This window comes from Phascolarctos cinereus, unplaced genomic scaffold, assembly GCF_003287225.1.
Source record: "Phascolarctos cinereus isolate Bilbo 61053 unplaced genomic scaffold, phaCin_HiC Scaffold_726;HRSCAF=1367, whole genome shotgun sequence".
Lineage (NCBI taxonomy): Eukaryota > Metazoa > Chordata > Mammalia > Diprotodontia > Phascolarctidae > Phascolarctos > Phascolarctos cinereus.
The window spans coordinates 378,362,241-378,379,405 of NW_027556098.1; the positions used below are offsets into that span (position 1 = coordinate 378,362,241).

General features: G+C 51.8%; 1 protein-coding gene across 1 annotated transcript in view; it reads left to right on the forward strand.

Annotated features, from left to right (window-relative positions):
* Positions 1–998: 998 nt before the first annotated feature.
* WNT4 (Wnt family member 4) overlaps positions 999–17,165 on the forward strand; it is a 54,515-nt gene continuing 38,348 nt past the window's right edge. The window contains exon 1 of the mRNA XM_020983027.2: positions 999–1,233. Coding sequence (XP_020838686.1) covers positions 1,157–1,233 — 77 coding nt within the window. The 5' untranslated portion in view covers positions 999–1,156. The remainder of the gene's footprint in view (positions 1,234–17,165) is intronic.

The window sequence follows — 17,165 nt, forward strand, 5'->3', positions numbered from 1 at the left end:
TAAAAAATATTTTGATAGCTGTGTTTTCAATATTAATGATTTCCCTTGTAACCTCTGTATTTTATCATCTAGATTTGAAAACCTTATTCCGAGAAGGGAACCATAGGCTTCTCCCCAGACCAGGTCCATGACACAAAAAAGCATTAGAGCCCCTGATATAGTCCAACTCCCCATTTCACAAAGAAGGAAAATAAAGCCCTGGGAAGGGAAATGACTTGCCTGAGGCCCCAGAGGGAATAAGTGAGAAAGCTGGGATTTGAACCGAGGCCCTTGTAATTGAAACCGAGTGTCCCCTTCCATTACAGCGTGAGAAAATGGGGAAAGTCGGACTGCAGACCCTAGAAAAGGAGGGCTTAGCGCGGTCCCTGCTTGGATCCAAGTGCCCCGTACCCAGAGCACCCAGAAGAGTAGGCAGTTCGCCCCGTGCTCCCCCTGGCCCAGGCGGGGACTGGCTCCGGGACTCGCAGGGCCCAGAGTCGTGTATTGGAGTAGCTGTCTCACAGCCCCCTGGGGCCTCGGGCTGGGGCTTCGCTGTCCCAGAGCTGGCCTGGGGAGCAGGAAAGGGAAGCAGCGGCGAAGGGCGCCGCGGACCGTCCGGGTCTGGCTTCCAGGCCCGGGCCGCGCTGACCCCCGGGCCCACAGGGAGGCCGGGCGCAGAGGGAGCAGGGAGCGTGCCCAGCCCCGGGCCGGCCCGCCCCCCGGGGGGGTGTCCCGGGCCGCTGGGCCCGCCCAGGTAACCCCATCCTCGGCCCGCCTCCGGCCCGCCCCCCCGCCCGCCTCTCCGCTCCCTCCTGCGCCGCATCTCAGGACTCTGGGGCTGCGCTGACAGTCGGCTCGGCGCGGAGCCGGGCAGCGGGCGCAGCAGCCTCCGGGCAGCCCGCAGCGCAGCGCAGCGGCGCAGAGACCAGGGAGCGCCCCCGCCGGCCCCCGCCCGCCTGCTCGCCGGCCCCGGCCCGGCCCGGCCGGCCCCGCCCCGCCCGCCGCACCGCCCCCTGCCCTGCCCTGCCCTGCCCTCCTCTCCCCGCCCGGCGCGGGCCCCGGCCCGGCCCCGGCTCTGGCTCCCGGACTCGGACTCGGAGCCCGCGGGCTGCCCACCTGCAGCCCCGACGGGAGGGTCCCAGCGCGGCAGCTGCCCGGGCCGGGGGCCGGCGGCACGATGAGTCCGCGCTCCTGCCTGCGCTCCCTGCGCCTGCTGGTCTTCGCCGTCTTCTCGGCCGCCGCCAGCAACTGGCTGTAAGTGGGGCTGGGGGAGAGCAGGGCTCGGGAGGGCAGAGCAGGGCAGGGAGGGCAGGGCAGGGACCGGCGGGCGCGGGGTGGTGCCAGGCGGCTAAGGGCACTGGGCACGGGGGACTAGGGACCTGGGGGGCCAGGGACCTGGGCTGCCCGCACTGCGCCGAGCAGGTGTTCTTCGGACCGCCTCCCGTTTGCCCCCTGCCATGGAATAAGAGCCCCCAGAGTGCACCTCTGTCCTTCGGGGCCGCTGTCGGCCTGGGCAGCCCCGAGCCAGTGAGGAGACGGAGCCAGAGCCGGAGCCGGGGGAGCGCGGGTAGAGTGAGTGGGAGATGGCAGCTGGGGCTGGGAGAAGGGGTTCCTGTCCGGGGCAGATGGGCGCAGCTCTCCTGACTGCCCCCGCCTCCTACTCCGCGGGCGCTACTGCCTCCCTCGCCCCGGGTCCCCTGCCCTTCCCCTCTCCGGCTGGGGCTCGGCTGGCTCGGCTCTGACAGGTCTGTTGTGAAAGTCAATTACTGAGAAAGGCTCAGGGATTTAATAGCAGGTTAATCCCAAGAAGAGTCCCCGGGAGCTGCCTGTGCTCGGGTTGAGGTGCCGCCGCCGGCAGCCCGCGGGAGAGCTGGCGTGTAGGGACCTGTTTGTGCCCGGAGGGGCCGGAGGGGGGGGGGCGCGCGGTGAGAGGAGCCGGGCCGGGGCCGGTGTGGTTTCTTAATGGCGGGTGAGATGTTGCTGACCTGGGTTTGGTCCTGAATCCCTTTCCCCAAGGAAGAACACGGCCTGGGCTGAATGAAAGAAGAATCTCTCCACCCAATACCCGCCCCCTCCCACCCCCGCCCCAGCTCCCAAGCTTGTAGCTGGGACAGTGGCCTTCAGGGGTCCCTGAGCGAACTTAGCTCTCCCTACCCAGGCTCTATGTGTAGGGGTGCTATGATCCCCGGAGGGTCACGGAAGCCTGGAATGGGAGGGGGTGTTGGAGCCGGTCTGGGGAAAGAGGCCAGTGCAAGGAGAGGAGGGGGTGAGTCCTTCCTCCTCTCCCTCCACCCTGGCATCTGCCCCCCTCCCATTTCCCCCAGATGCAGCAGCACCTGCGAGCATAATCCAGTCCTGTTTTATTTCGCTGCCCAGGGAGCCTAGACCCCAATATTGATCCGAGGACTAAAGGGGGGATATAACCAACAGTGTAGCCTGGGGTTTCCATGGAGACCGAGGAGAGAGGAAAAAAATTTTCTCTCTGCATGAAGACTGGAGAACAAACGTCTCCCATGAGTTTGCCTTAAGTGTCCACTGGCTGTTGCTATGAGGTCATTGTGGCCTGCCGGGCCTGCTGGGAAGGAGCTGTGTTCAGTTGGGGTCAGAGCCACCGGGGAGTTTGGGGACTGAGGTGATGTGGAACTTTCCCAGCTGCTCAGGAGACCCACTTGGGGCAGAGCCTGGGGGAGGCTGCAAGTGGCTGGTAGACAGTTTTGTTTTTCTTGGATTCCTAATTTGATTAACACTTCGGGAGCTGCCCTGTACTGCTTACACAAACCCAGGCCAGCGCCATACACCCCCCCCCCCAGCTGGGTGGGAACTGGATAGCAAACCTCTGAAGCTGGAGGAGGAGACCCCCAGGATTGAGCCTTGGGTGGGGACTGCCAGGGACAGTGCCTGAAGAGCCCTAGGCCTGTCACCTTGTAAGCAAAGTTCTGGCCTCCCCGGTAGAGAGTTGGGGTCCCAGGGGTCAGAAGCCTAAGCTCTGTCTGAGTCAGGGCTGTTTGTTTGTGTTGGGCATCTCGTCAGGGAGCCGAGTGCTACATGCAGCCCCGCCAGCTGGGGTGGGGGCTCTCCTACCACCCGGATAGTGGAGAGTGAAGTACATGGCATTTCTACAAGGCTTTACAATTCAGGAGGCACTTATCCACAGATGATACGATCTCCAAGGTCCTTTCCAGTTTTCAGTCCTGTGATCCCTCTAACCCTGGTGGCCAGACAACTATAAATCCTTATCTTCCTATTTTACAAATGAGAAAACTAAGGCTTAGAGGAAGGAAAGTGACTTATCCCAGGTGACATAGTCAAGTGACAGTCAGGAACCAACCCAAAGTTTTTCTGAAGCTGAGGCAGGGTTCTTTCCACTGCCACTGAATATTGATTTCCATTCTGGCTGGGAATGGTGATCCTTTGGGGATACTGAGGGTACTACGATACCACACATACACACATATCACAAACATGCACCAGCCCTGCCCCACCCCCAAGCAGGAGAAGCCCCTTCCCACTTCCCAGCCACATCACAACTGCTCAGTGGGTGCCCATGCAGTTCAGGGGGGAACTTCAACAGTCCAATTTTTATATTATGGGAGCAGGGAGCAGCCGAAGAGGCAGAGGTTGGCAAACCTGTCCTCTGGAGCCAACAGGTGGGTCAGGTCGTGGGGCAGCAGATCCTGGGGATAGCCTCACCGGCGCCCCTTCAACCACCAAAGGCCAACGGAAGGTTTCTGAGGCTACACTGCCCCGAGCATTGGCATCTCAGCTCCTGGCCAGGTTCCAAGATGAGGCCAATCAACAGGCATTCCACATGTTTCAGAGAATCCAGGGGGACTAGATCCTCCAAGTTGGAAAGGACCTCAAAGGGCATCTAGTCCAATCCCAAACAGATAAATGCTTATTAAACTGAATTGCTGATCATCTCCCATGTGTCCAGAGCTAGGCTAAAAACACACAGCACAGCCCCACCCCCAGTAGGAAATAGAAAAAAAAATAGCAATAACAGTTCACATTTCTATAACATCCAAGTTCACAAAGCACTTTTATAAACAGAATGTCCTAAATGCAGTTTTAAGGTATTAGAACTTTTGACTGCACTAAGACTTTGGGGGACACCTTGTACATTATCCGATTTCAACTTCCAAAAAGTTGCTGGGGTAGGTACTATGGGTATTATTAGCCCCTCTTTTATAGTGACCATTAAGCAGTTTGCCCAGCATGGTACACTGAAAAAAAGCACATTACTGGGGAGGTAGAGAACCCAGGTTCAAATCCCCACTGTGATACGGACTACCTGTGTGACCTTGAGCAAGTCACTTGACCTCCTCTGGCCTGAGTTTCCTCATCAATCAATAAGCATTTATTTAAGAACCTGCTAGGTGCCAGGTGCTGGGGATGAAAAAATAAAACAATCCCCGCTGTCCAAGAGCTGAGGCTAATGTTGAAAACAAAGGGATTGTGCTAGCTGGGCTCTGAGGTCCTTTCCACTGTAGACCTCTGATCCCTAGATGCAATCTTGGGATCCATCTCACAGGGCTACTAACGTTGAAGCCAGGCGCCGGAGCTAATTTATCCTATTTATTCCCTAATGTATCCTCTTGGTGATGCTGCCCCTCGCCTCCTGCATTAGACAGCTCTCTGCTTGAGAGGCCTGACCACTTTAAGAAGCTTGTCATCCACTTGGAAGGCAAGACTGACTTATGAAATAGCTAGCGGATGATAAGGCAGTGCAGCACATTAGAAAGGAGGCTAGATTTGTCATCAGGGACCTGAGTTCAAATTCAGATTCTGTTACTTAATGTCTGTGTCAGGCAGTCAGTTGATAAATATTTGTGAAGCACCTACTATGTGCCAGTCTAAGTGCTGGGGATACAAAGAGAGGCAAAAGCCAGTCCTTGCCCTCAAGGAGCTCACAGAATGATGGAGGAGACGATGTGGGAACAAGATAAATTGAACATAACATCTGAGGATAGGTGCTAGTATTAAGGTACCCCCATATTAAGAAGCTGGGAGGCAGAAGAACTGTGTGAGAATGGGGTTCTGGGCATGGGGGACAGCCAGTGAAATCTCCTTGAGAGAACAGGGCTCATCCTGACTATAGATACACAGGGAGTGTGCGGTTCCACTTTCCAGACATGGTGACCTGTTTTAGTCTAGCTTGAGCCACAGAGATGGGATCTCAGCACCCTTCTGGAAAGCTCAAGCCATCGGCGAGGGGACTCTATCAGTCCTTGAGGGAATGAGGGTCTCCTCCCAGCTCGGCCACTCACTAGCTATTGGACCTCTGACAAATGGTTTGCCATAGCTAATGACCATGCACCTGGACTGTTCTGAGGATCAACTAAGCCAGTGGCTACAAAGTGCTTTGAAAAACTGAAACCACTATACAACTGGGGGGTGGGGGGAGGGAGCGGGAATGAGGAGGGAAGGAATTATTGTGTTCCTGAGAAAGAGAAAGGAACAGTTGAGTAGAAAGGAGGAAGGCACAGTGGAGTCAGGAAGACCTGAGTTCATATCTAGCCTCAGAGATTTACTAGCAATATGACCCTGGGCAAGTCACTTAACCCCTGCCTGCCTCAGTTTCCTCAACTGTAAAATGGGGATAATAATAGCACACCTACCTACTTTCCAGGCTTGTTGTAAGAATCGAATGAGGTAATACTTGTAAAGCACTAAGCATAGTGCCTGGCACATGGTAGCCCCTTAATAGATGCTAATTCCCTTCCCTACCCACGGACAGATCCTCAGGATGGGCCAAGGCAAGGCACTATTCCTGACCTTGAAGGGCACTTATTCAAAGGACTGAAGCACTTTTCAAATGGCTTCATCCTTCCTAAAGGGGCAGCAGAGAGAGCCCTGGAATCAGATTCCAGAAGCCTTAGGTTCATAGGACCCTTGATCGAGAGCTGGAAGAGACCTAGTCCAACCGCCTTATTTTACAGATGAAGAAGCTGAGGCTTATGGAGTGACCTGCCCAGGGTCACATAGGCAGAAAGTAGCAGAATAGATTCACAATCAGATCCCCCAACCACCCAACCCAGTTTTCTTTCCACTGTTGCCTTGAGTTTCAACCCTACCACTTAATAGCTGTGTGGCCTCAGACAAATGAATTCACCTCTCTGAGCCGCACTTTTAGGCTTAAAATGAACTGGAGAAGGAAACAGCAAACCACTCCAGTATCTTTTTCAAGAAAACCTCAAAGGGAGTGACACAACTAAAAAATGACTGAACAACAATAAAATACCCCATGGTAGGAGGGGTTGGGAGAGCAGGGAAGGGCAAAAATAGCAGCCTCCCTACATGGATGTCCTGAAGATCATCATACTAGAGCACTATGGACTGGGAGTCGATGTGCAGATGCGGCTCCCTGTCATCACAGAACGTCAGTGCTCCCAGAGAGTGGCTGAGTGGCCGCACTCAGCAGTGATTGCCTTGAGACCTTTCTTTTTTGTCTTTGCAAGAGCAGTTTGTAGCACATAGTAGGTGCTCATTGAGTGAATGAATGAATGGAGAACATGTACTCACGGAGGAATAGGCATGAACTAGCCTGGGAGTCAAAAGCCCTGGGTTCTCATATTGCATCTGCTACTTGCTATCTGAATAGCCCTGGACAAGTCATTGCTTCTTCGCAAGTCCATTGCCTCCTCCTTCATGAAAGTTTCTGAGAGGCAGGTTTGGGCTTAATGTCAGGAAAGCCTTACTAGAACTTTCAGCTGTCCAGGAATGGAATGGACCACCTCAGGAGAGGGTGAGCTCCCTATCCCTGGAGATATTCAAGCAAAGATTGAAGGATCACTTGTTGGGGATTTTGTGGAAGGGATTCCCATTCAGGTCTGGATCAGACCCAAGGGATGGTCGCTTAGATCCCTTCCAATTCTGAGGTTCAGGGGTGGGGAGGCAGGAGCTCTTTTCTCTATAGTCTTATAATCTTATACTCTGGCTGGTAAGAGTCTTGGACCAAAGGAAGGTGAGGAAGAGAATAGGGGTGTCCTGGCTTTCTCCCTGGCCCAGCTTTGTAAGCACTTGCTCTGTCCAGACAGGATCATGGGATAGGCACCTAGGATTTGGGAAGTTCCCCCTTTTGCCTGTTTCTCTATATTCTGCATTATTATGATAACTCAATCATTATCATAATAACTGACATTTACATAGCACTTTAAGGTATGCAAATTACTTTACCCACATCATCTCATCGAAGTCTCGAGATGACTTTCTAAGGTAGGTGCTCTTATCGCCATTTTACAGGTAAGGAAATGGAGGCTCAGATTTGCCCAAGGTCACATAGCTAATAGTGCTAGTGGCAAGTCTTCCTGAGCACCAATTCCAGCAGGGGGTACTCTATGCTAGGACACACTGCCTCTCCTCTAAAGAGCTAGATCTGGAAGGGAACTTAGGGGTCTTCCAGTTCATCCTCTTCATTCTAAAGAAGACCACCCTGGAGCCCAGAGATGGGGAAGGGACGTGGGATGAGGCCGGGCAGAAGAGAGCAGGTGGCAGACTGGGGATTCGAAGCCTGTCCTCTCTTTTCTCACCACACCTCACAGACAAGTAATCTTCCTCCAGGCTGGAGAGAGCAGGGGAGACCCCACCTGGCCTCCAGAAGACACCCCAGGGTGACAGCTTGGCACTAACAACAGTGCTGCCTGGGCCTTGGCAGGTGTGCCCAGGCGTGTCTCAGGGCACACAGTGTTCAATGCCCAGCCCTCTGGGAGGGGGGTGGTTATCCCCATTCTGACTGATTCCCCAGATGTGTGTGTATGTGTGTGTGTGTGTGTGTGTGTGTGTATGTCCCAAGACCAAGTTCAAGTATGTCTGCTCCCTGGGGCATGTCAGAAGGGCACAGGCTTCAACTGGGTGTAATTCCCCAAACATGGGTGTGGTGTGCTGTGCCGTGCCACTGTGAACTCTGACGAGCCAAGCCTGCAGCTCCATTCCATGTGCAGGGTGGATCTAGAGGGCATGCATCAGTCTGAGGACAGGTGTGCACTGCAGAGCTCGCTCACTCACAAGGGAGGGTGTGCCCCACTGCCTCTGTGAAGCCACCCCCTGGGAGGGGTCTCCCCACTTCTCCCAAGTCCTGTCTCAGCTTCTTTGTGCTATACCCTGCTCTCACAGAATCACAGATTTCAAGTTGGGAGGAATCTGAGAAACCAGGTCATTTTGTAGATGTAGAAAATGAGATCAGGATTTGAACCCACATCCTCTGAATTCAAGTCCATCTTATTTTCCATTTTGCTACAGAGCTTTGCATTGAAGTTACATGCATACAATATTGGACCTTAAACTCCTTGAGCAGAGTGTATTCAGTAAAAATTGGATGAAAAACTGAATGAATGAATGAATGAATGAATGAATGAATGAATGAATGATATTTGACTCTAGGAACAGGGAGCTTCGAGTTAAATTTTAGAGCTAACATCTATGTTGTTGCATCTCATAAAATCATAACATTTAGAGCTAGAAGGACACTGGAGGTCAACCCCAAAGCAGATAGAGAAAGTAAAGGCCAGAAGGATTAAGTGATTGAACCTTCAGCAGCTCCCTATTGCCTCTAAGATAAGTTACAAACTCCTCACCTTGGCACCCAAAGCCATTCCCAGTCTGGCACTATGCTGCTGTTCAAGATTTACTTTCCATTGGGGCAGCTAGATGGCACAGTGGATAGAGCACCGGCCCTGGATTCAGGAAGACCTGAAATCAAATCCGGCCCCAGATACATAACACTCACTAGCTGTGTGACCTTGGGCAAGTCACTTAACCCCATTGCCTAGCCAAAAAAAATGATTTACTTTCCATTGCTTGCCTTCATGCACTCCAGGGCCCGGTCAGACTGGGCTGCTTACTGGTCCCTGAACTCAAGGTTCCACCTCCCATCTCCAAGCCTCTGCATAGCTGTGCTCCACACTTGGAATGCACTTCCTCCAGCACCTCCTTTTCTCAGAATCCCTAGTATTTACTTAGCTGAACTATATCTTCCTCCCACCCCTACCTACCTACACACATGCACGCATGCATGCACACACGCAGAATATAAACTCCAAAGATAAAGACTCTGCTTCCATTTGCCTTTGTATGCCTACTAGTGGCACTTAGTATCACGTAGCACAGAGGGAACACAATCGAGTGGGTATCAGATCTGGCTGGCAAACTCAGCTCCCCCGACTCTACAATCCAGGCTGCACGAGCTGGTACCCTCTCTGAGGACCCGGGTCTGGGCTCGGGTTGGGTTCGGTCCTTGTCCCTTCTCCTAGGTTTGGGCTCAGGTCTCTGTAGCCCAGAATCTGGGCTGGTGTAGTCATGTGCACAGCTATGTGTCTAGAAGGTGCGTGCATGCATGCATGGTGAACCTGGCTCTCACCCCAGGCTGTAGCCCTCAGAGCCAGGCCAGATGCCCTCTCTCCCTCTGCTTCTCAGAGGCCTAAAGATCAGGGCATTCCAGAAGGGTTTGCTCAGGCACCCCCATGACCCAGCTGCTGTCTGCTCCTTTTTGATTTTTCTCTGGGGCTCCTGGATTAGCAGCTGAGTGGCTCAGCCAGCGTCTGACAAGAAGGGGCTCCCCAAACCTGTCAAAACTCGCCCAACTCCCGGCCCTCCGGCTCTGTTTGGAAAGTGTCATGCTCACACCAAACTCTCCTCTCAGACTCCTCAGACAAGGCCCTGAAGCAATCCACACAGCCAGTTTGGCTTAAGGGAGACTGTGGGGAGTGGGAGACTAGGGCCGATACCCACCACTCCTCCTTAAGCTTAGCTCTAAAAGGAGCCGTACTGCCTAGGTACTATGTTCTAGGACTATGAAAGACTACTGCCACAAGGGAAGTCGAGTCCCAGCACAGCTACTGACCTTGGACAAGTCACTGCCCCTTCTTCAGACCTTAATCCCACCTTTGTCATATAATGGCAATGAATTAGACCATCTCTAGGCTTCCTCCCAGCTCTGACAGTCCACGTCCTAAGAGCCCTCCCAGTTCTGACATCCTGTGTCCTAAGGGCTCTCCCAGCTCTGACATTCTATGTTCTAAGGCCCCTCCCAGCTCTGACAGTCCATGTCCTAAGAGCCCTCCCAGTTCTGACATCCTGTGTTCTAAGGGCCCTCCCAGCTCTGACATCCTGTATTCTAAGGGCCCTCCCAGCTGTGACATCCTGTATTCTAAGGGCCCTCCCAGCTCTGACATCCTGTGTTCTAAGAGTCCTCCCAGCTCTGACATCCTGTGTTCTAAGGGCCCTCCCAGCTCTGACATGCTGTGTTCTAAGGGCCCTCCCAGCTGTGACATGCTGTATTCTAAGGGCCCTCCCAGCTGTGACATGCTGTATTCTAAGGTCCCTCCCATCCCTGACATCCTGTGTTCTAAGGGCCCTCCCATCCCTGACATCCTGTGTTCTAAGGGCCCTCCCAGCTCTCACATTCTGTGTCCCAAGGGCCCTCCTGGCTCAGACATTCTAAGCTCTCACATCCTAAGGTCCTTTCCGCATCTGCATCTTATGACCCTCCATTTCAGATACTGAAACCAAAAGGCTGTTTGTGAAATCCACTCCCTCAACAGACTCCAAAGCTTTCAACCCAGCTGGAAAGTGACCCTGTGACCCGGCTGGGTCTGTCTCCAGATTTCCCCATGGGGACTGCCAGGTTTTATCTCTGCGTCCCAAATCTCATCCTCTGTGACTTAGCCAAGCGCAGAAGGAGGCTGCTCCCTGCAGTGACCCCCAGCAGCCGCATTCCCTGAGCCTCTCTCCCTCCCACCCCCCACCCCACCTTCCTTCCAGGCACACTTTACACCAAGCCATTGCAAAAGAAAGTCCAAGCCAGGCGAGAACTCTGGGTCTGAGGGAACCGGGCTGAGCAGAGGCCAGGAGAGAGAGGAAAGGAAGGATGTCCTTCCCAGAAGGGAGAGAACCTATTCTGAGAAAAGCATTCCATCTGCAGAGAGAGCAGGAACCCGCTACTGAGAAAGAAAGGGGAGATCTGATTCCTGGGGGTCCCCTGGTGGTTTGGGTTGCTGCTGCTCTGAGATTACTCCCTTGGGCAGTTCAGTAAGAGTAGAAAGAGCACCAGACTTTGGGTCAGGAAAGAGCTGGGTGTGAATCCTGGCTCTAATACTTACTAAACTATATAACCTTAGAAGGGCAACTAGGGGGCACCATAGTGCACAGAGTGCTAGCCTGGAGTCAGGAAGAGTCGGGTTCCTGAGTTCAAACCTTGGCCTCAGACACTTCCTAGCTGTGTGACCCTGGGCAAGTCACATCACCCTGTTTGCCTCAGTTTCCTCATCTGTAAAATGAGCTGGAGAAGGAAATGGCAAACTACTCCAGTATCTTTGCCAAGAAAACCCTAAATGGGGTCACAAAGAGTCTGAAACAACTGAGCAACAATAAAAACTGGGTTGGGGAGGTGGGGAAGGGAAGAGGAGGAATTACTTGGCTTCTCCCTTTGAATCCCTGCTCCTTTCCGGTCTCATTGAAAGCCTTGCCTGGAGCAGCAGAGACTTTTTATTCCTAGCACATCTATCTCAAATGAGTTAATATTCGTAAAGCACATAGCGATGTGCCTAGCATACAGCAGGTACTTAATAATGTTTGTCCCCCTCCCATTTCCCCATATTACCTCCTCCAGCATCCCTTGGTTCCCCATAATAATAATAGTTCCCATTTCTAAAGCCCTTTAAGATCTAGGAAACATTTTACTCCTAACAGCCCTATAATGCATGTACTGTAACTATTCCCATATCAGGTGATCCAAACATAAAATGTAATTTTTTTAAATAGACAAAAACAAAAAGGAGATACTTTTCAGATCAACAGTTAAGGGGAAAATTCTAAACCAAGCATGGAAGAGAAATGAACATTCAAAAAAAACCAGACAATTTCAATTACATAAAATGTCAATGAATTTTACAGAAACAAAATCTAGAATAAGAAGAAAAATTATCAAGAAGGCAAAAAACATTATATCATCATATATCTCAGATAAAAGTCTGATGCCCAAGATATAGAGGGAATTGGCATAAATATATGAATGTAATATCAAAGAGCCATCCCCAACGGATATGTAGTAAAAGACATAAACAAAGTTTTCCAAAGGAGTGTCAACAATCATATAGAAAAATTCTCCAACTCCCAACTAAAGAGAGGTTTCACCCTACACCCATCATGTTAGCATAGGTGAAAAAATCAAGATTGAAACAGTCAGCAATGGAGAGGCTGACAACGACCCTAATATATGGTTAGTTAGGTTCTGAATTCTTCCAACCATTCTGTAAAACATTTTGGAATTGTCAGGGCAGGGGCAAGGCCACCAAACTGCTTCCATCCTTGACTTAGTGTTCGTACTACTGAACACGTACTCCAAGGAGATCAATTATCATATGCAATTATCATCACTCCCTTCTTGACCAAGAAGGAAACTGAGACTCAGAAAAAATGAAATGTCTTGCCCACCGGTGGGCAGTCAGGAAGTACAGTATCTGAGTCAGGACTCAGCCTGAAAGTGTCTGACTCTATATCTGTCATTCTTTACACTGTATTTCTGCCTCTCCATGATATGGGGCTGGGGAGAATCTGAATTATGAGGAACTAGGATTCTGGGGTGCAGTCCTTCATTCTGTGAACACACTGGGTATTTCTAAGGGAAGGCAACAGGATGGATTGTCTGTAGGGGGTGGGGGGGGTGGCTATGGCAAAGATGTATCTGAGAGATTTTCTTTTGACCAAGAGGAGACGGTCCAACCTTTCAAATCAGCTGCCCTGGAGCCCTCTGTACACCAATATGATTGTTCACTTTTCCTACAGATGAGCTGAAGATCGCCCTCTTGGTCCCCTCCTGTCCCAAGGACAGGATCCTTAGGAATTCACTGGGAAATCCTGGTGGGGTGAGGGGAGGTGGGAGCGTTGAGGAATCCAGCCTGGACTAGATAGGAATCTCCCCTAAAATGGAGCAAGTTGTTGGGTAAACTATGCACACCCAGTACCCTGATCCTGAGATAACCATTACCAAAACACCTGGTCCCCCCTCCTTCCCTCCAGGCCCGGGCTCCCGTGGTGCAGGCAGCGCCCCCAGCATGGGCCCAGGAGCGTCCAGCACCCGAGGAAGGGACGCTGCCAGTACTGGGGATTCCCCAACAGCCTTGGGCATTGCTGCAGCCAGCCCCCCCCCCCCAGGGCCTTGCCAGTTCCCCTGAGAGCAAGAATCCAGAGAAATGCCCTTTCACCAATATTCGGATGCAGGGGAGGGGCAGAAAAGAGCCCCGGGAACTTGGTTGGGGAGGTAGGGCCCACAGGAAGTAGCTAGCATTTATATGCCTTAACATTTGCAAAACACTTTCCATACATTATCTTGTTTGGTGGGTGGGAAAAGCAGTGGTGGTTGGGGCAAAATACCTCCTAGTTCCTGGGACACTTCCTAGCTCCGAATGCCTGACCCCTACCCCGCTTTTTCTCTCTGAGGGTCAAGCTCCCTCCTTTTCATGTTAGACCCCAGCTGCCTTACCCTGGGAGGTAGGTGCTGTCATTATATTATCTCTGTTTTATAGATGAGAAAACCAAGGCTATGAAAGGTTAAGTGAGTTACCCAGGGTCACAGAGTTATTAGAGGGTCTCAGGCAAGATTTGAATACAAGTCTTCCTGACTCCAGGTCCAATGCTCTATCTGCTGTTTGACCTAACTACCTAGAAACAGAAACCGGAGAAGCTGAAATTCTCAGATAGGGCTGGGGAGCAGGGCCATCAGGATAGGAAATGGGGAGGACTAGATTCCCCAAAGATAAGGGAGCAGGGGCTGGGCCCTGAAGGCTGGAAGATGTGAGGAGCCGGGCCACCCAGACAGAAAGTGGGGGGATGGACTCTCAGAAATAAGATGGGGGAGGGGAGGACTGGGCCCTCAGAACAGGAAACTGGGGGACTGAGCCATTAGGCAGAAAAGGGTGAATGGACTCCCAGAGATAAGATGTGAGGGAGCTGGGCCAGGAGGGCAGACAGAGGCCGCTGGTGTTCAGAGACACAGCCAGAAGACTCGGTGTCCTATCCCTGCTCTGACCCTTACTAGTGGTGTGACCTTGGACAAGTCACCCCTCCCTGAGCCTCATCTTCTCCCTCAGTGAAATGGGTCTTATAATAATTATACACCCACTACCCAGAGGTGTTATAGGGAAAAGTGCTCGGCTGTAGGAAGAGAGGTGGACCTTTACAGATGGGAAGTGGGAAAATAGGCCCTCGGAGACAGGAAGTGGGGGGAGGGTGCCTGAACACTCAGGATGGGAAGCAGAGAATAAGGCTTTCGAGACAGGTCACTAGACTTAGAGTCTGTAAAACCTGGGTTCAAATCCTGCCTCAGATACCCCTAAGCCATTTCTTCACCTTTCTAGGTCTCAATTTCCTCATCTATAAAATGAGAAGGTTGGACCATGACCCCCAAGGTCCCTCCTATCCCTGAATCTCTGATCCTCAGGAGAAATAAGAAGGGGGGGGCAGCTAGGTAGAGCAGTAGATAGAGCTCTGACCTTGGAGTCAGGAGGACCTGAGTTCAAATCCAGCCTCAGACACTTGACACTTGACACTTACTAGCTGTATACCCTGAGCAAGTCACTTAACCCCCATTCCCTCAAAAACAAATGTTTCAGAAATAAGAAAGAGTAGGAGATGGGGTTCTAAGCCTTCTGGACAGGAACTGCATGGCCAGACACTCAGAGAAAGGAAACTGGCACCTTAGCACGAAGAGTACAGGGCTTGACTCTCAAACAGGAATGGGGTGGAGGCAGAGCTTTCTGAGCCAGGATGTGGAGGGAAGTGGGTTTCCCAGGGATGGGGATGGTATGTTACCCCAACAACCACTCAACTTTCCCATGAATCAGGCTCTAGGGACACAAATGCCCTCATGGTGACTAAGGCGGCCACAGCTAGGTCAGCACTTGGCTCTCTCCAGCCAGAATAGCCCAATGGGGCATTCCATCCCCTTCCCACCCACCCCGTCTGCAGGTCTGGCGATCAACAAGGAAGTACCAAGGGGAAAAGGATGAGAAAGAAGCAACACCTACCTGCGTGGTGCCAAACCCTTCCATTTCCCCTGGCCCAAACCAGTGCCCAGCCCTGTCAACTCTGCTACAAAACCTTGGCCCTCACCACAAACCCTGAGTCTAGGGACTGTCCCACCATCCCCTCCAGTTTTCACCTGGGGTTAAAAAAAAAACAGCCCACAGATGACTAAAGAGGCCCCAAGGCCTCTTCTCAATGAAACCGTTAAGCTCCTGGTCCACAAAAAGATGACTGTTGTGCAAGAGGATGTAATGAGACGAGACCTGAACTGGGAACTCAGGGACCTGGGTTCAAGTCCTGGCTCTGACAAGACTGGAGGCAAAATGTTGATGGCCATGAGCACAGAAGTAATAACTGAAACTGTGGGACAGGTCCAGTTCATCAAAGGAAAGACTGTAATTGAATTAGATTCAATAAGCATATATTGAGTTCCTGTTACACACAGGGCACTGTGCTAGATACTAGAGATAAAAAGGCAAAAAACAAATAGTCTTTGCCCTCAAGAAGCTTACATTCTAGTGAGGAAAAGCAACACATCAGAGAATAAGTGAAAACAAAATATATACCAAGGACTCTGGAAAGGGAAGGGCCCTAGCGACAGGGATGGGGTGTTCGAAAGACCCTCTTATCCTTTGAATTGAGTGTTGAAAGAAGCTAGGAAATCTAAGGGAAAGGAGCGAAGGAGGCCATTCTGGACATGGGGAACAGTGCTGAGGTAGGAGATGCCTCATACAAGGAACAACGGCAGCTTGGTCTGGCCAGAACACAGAGTGTGTGAAGCTTGTTCAGAGCCTGGTGCCAGACTGTGAAGGCCTCTGAAGGACAAACCAAGGACACTGTCTTATTCCGGAGGCAATGGAGAGCTACTGAAAGTTCTTGAGCAGGGGAGTAACAAGGTCGGACGGTGTGCTTTCGAAAGATCAGTTTAACAGCTGTTTGGTGATTGTATATTGAGAAGGGGAGGCTGGAGGTAGGAAAACCAACTAAGAAGGACTGCTTCTGTAATCCAAGCAAGAGATGATGAAAGAAGGCGATGGATTGAAGAGGTGGTGTGCAAGCAGAACCAGTAATAATGGTCAGTAGGAGTTGAGGGAGAATGAAGAGTCAAGGTGTACCCAACCTAGGTGACCGGAAGGAGGGTGGTTCCCTCGACAGAAACAGGGAAGTTGGCAGGAAATATGGGCTTAAGGGAAAAGAGAACGAGCTCTGTTTTGGATGAGTTCGACATGCTTTTGGGACGTCCAAGTGGAAGCAGTTTGAGATGAGAGGCTAAGGCTGGGAGTCACGCTGGTCATGATGGAGACGTCAGTGGGACTCATGGGAGCTGATGAGCTCACCAAGAAAGAGAAGAGGGCCCAGGATAGAGAGCCTTTGGGCGTAGGGGACACGGAGGAGAACTGCCAAGCAACAACCCAAGAGGTAGGAAGAGAGCCTTGTCATTAAAACCAAGGGCAGGAAAGGCTGTCCAGCAAGATGGCGGCCAGGGCAGGGGAAGGCAGGAGAGGGCGGTCACACGGGGTCAGATGCTTCAGAGAGGTCAAGAAGGATGAGCGCTGACCAAAGGCCATTAGCCTCCACAATGAAGACATAACTGGTGGCCTTGGAAGGATCGGTTTCAATGGAGTGGTGGGGGATCCATAATGGCAAGAATAGGGCAGGAGGTAAGAAATAGAAGCAAGGAACGTAGACGGAATTCTTCTCGGAGTTTGGCTGTGAAAAGAAGAGGTATGAGATGAAAGCTCGAAGGGATGGTAAAGGCAGGGGAAGGGGGGTTTTAAGGATCGGGAGACCTGGGCGTATTTATAGGCAGAGGGGAAGAAGAGAATGGCTAAAGAGGGACTGGGAATGAGAGGAAGAAAGGGGATGGCCCGAGGGGACCCGAGAGAGAGAAGAGCAGAAAGATGGGCTGCTGTCCCGGCTACAATGAGAAGCCAAGTTTCCAGGAGGGAGGCACTAGTTCCCTTCCGCTCTCCCCTGGTCTGGCCCTGTCTGGATTGTTTTGTTTGGTTATAAACATCATCTTTTAGGAATGATTGAGAAAAGTTGGACAGTATCCAGAAGGATGACCCAAAGGAGAACACAGAGAGCGTGTCACATGAGAATCAGTTGAAAGAACTGGGGATTTTTAACTTGAAGAAGTTTTGGGGGAACATGATTGATATTTTCCA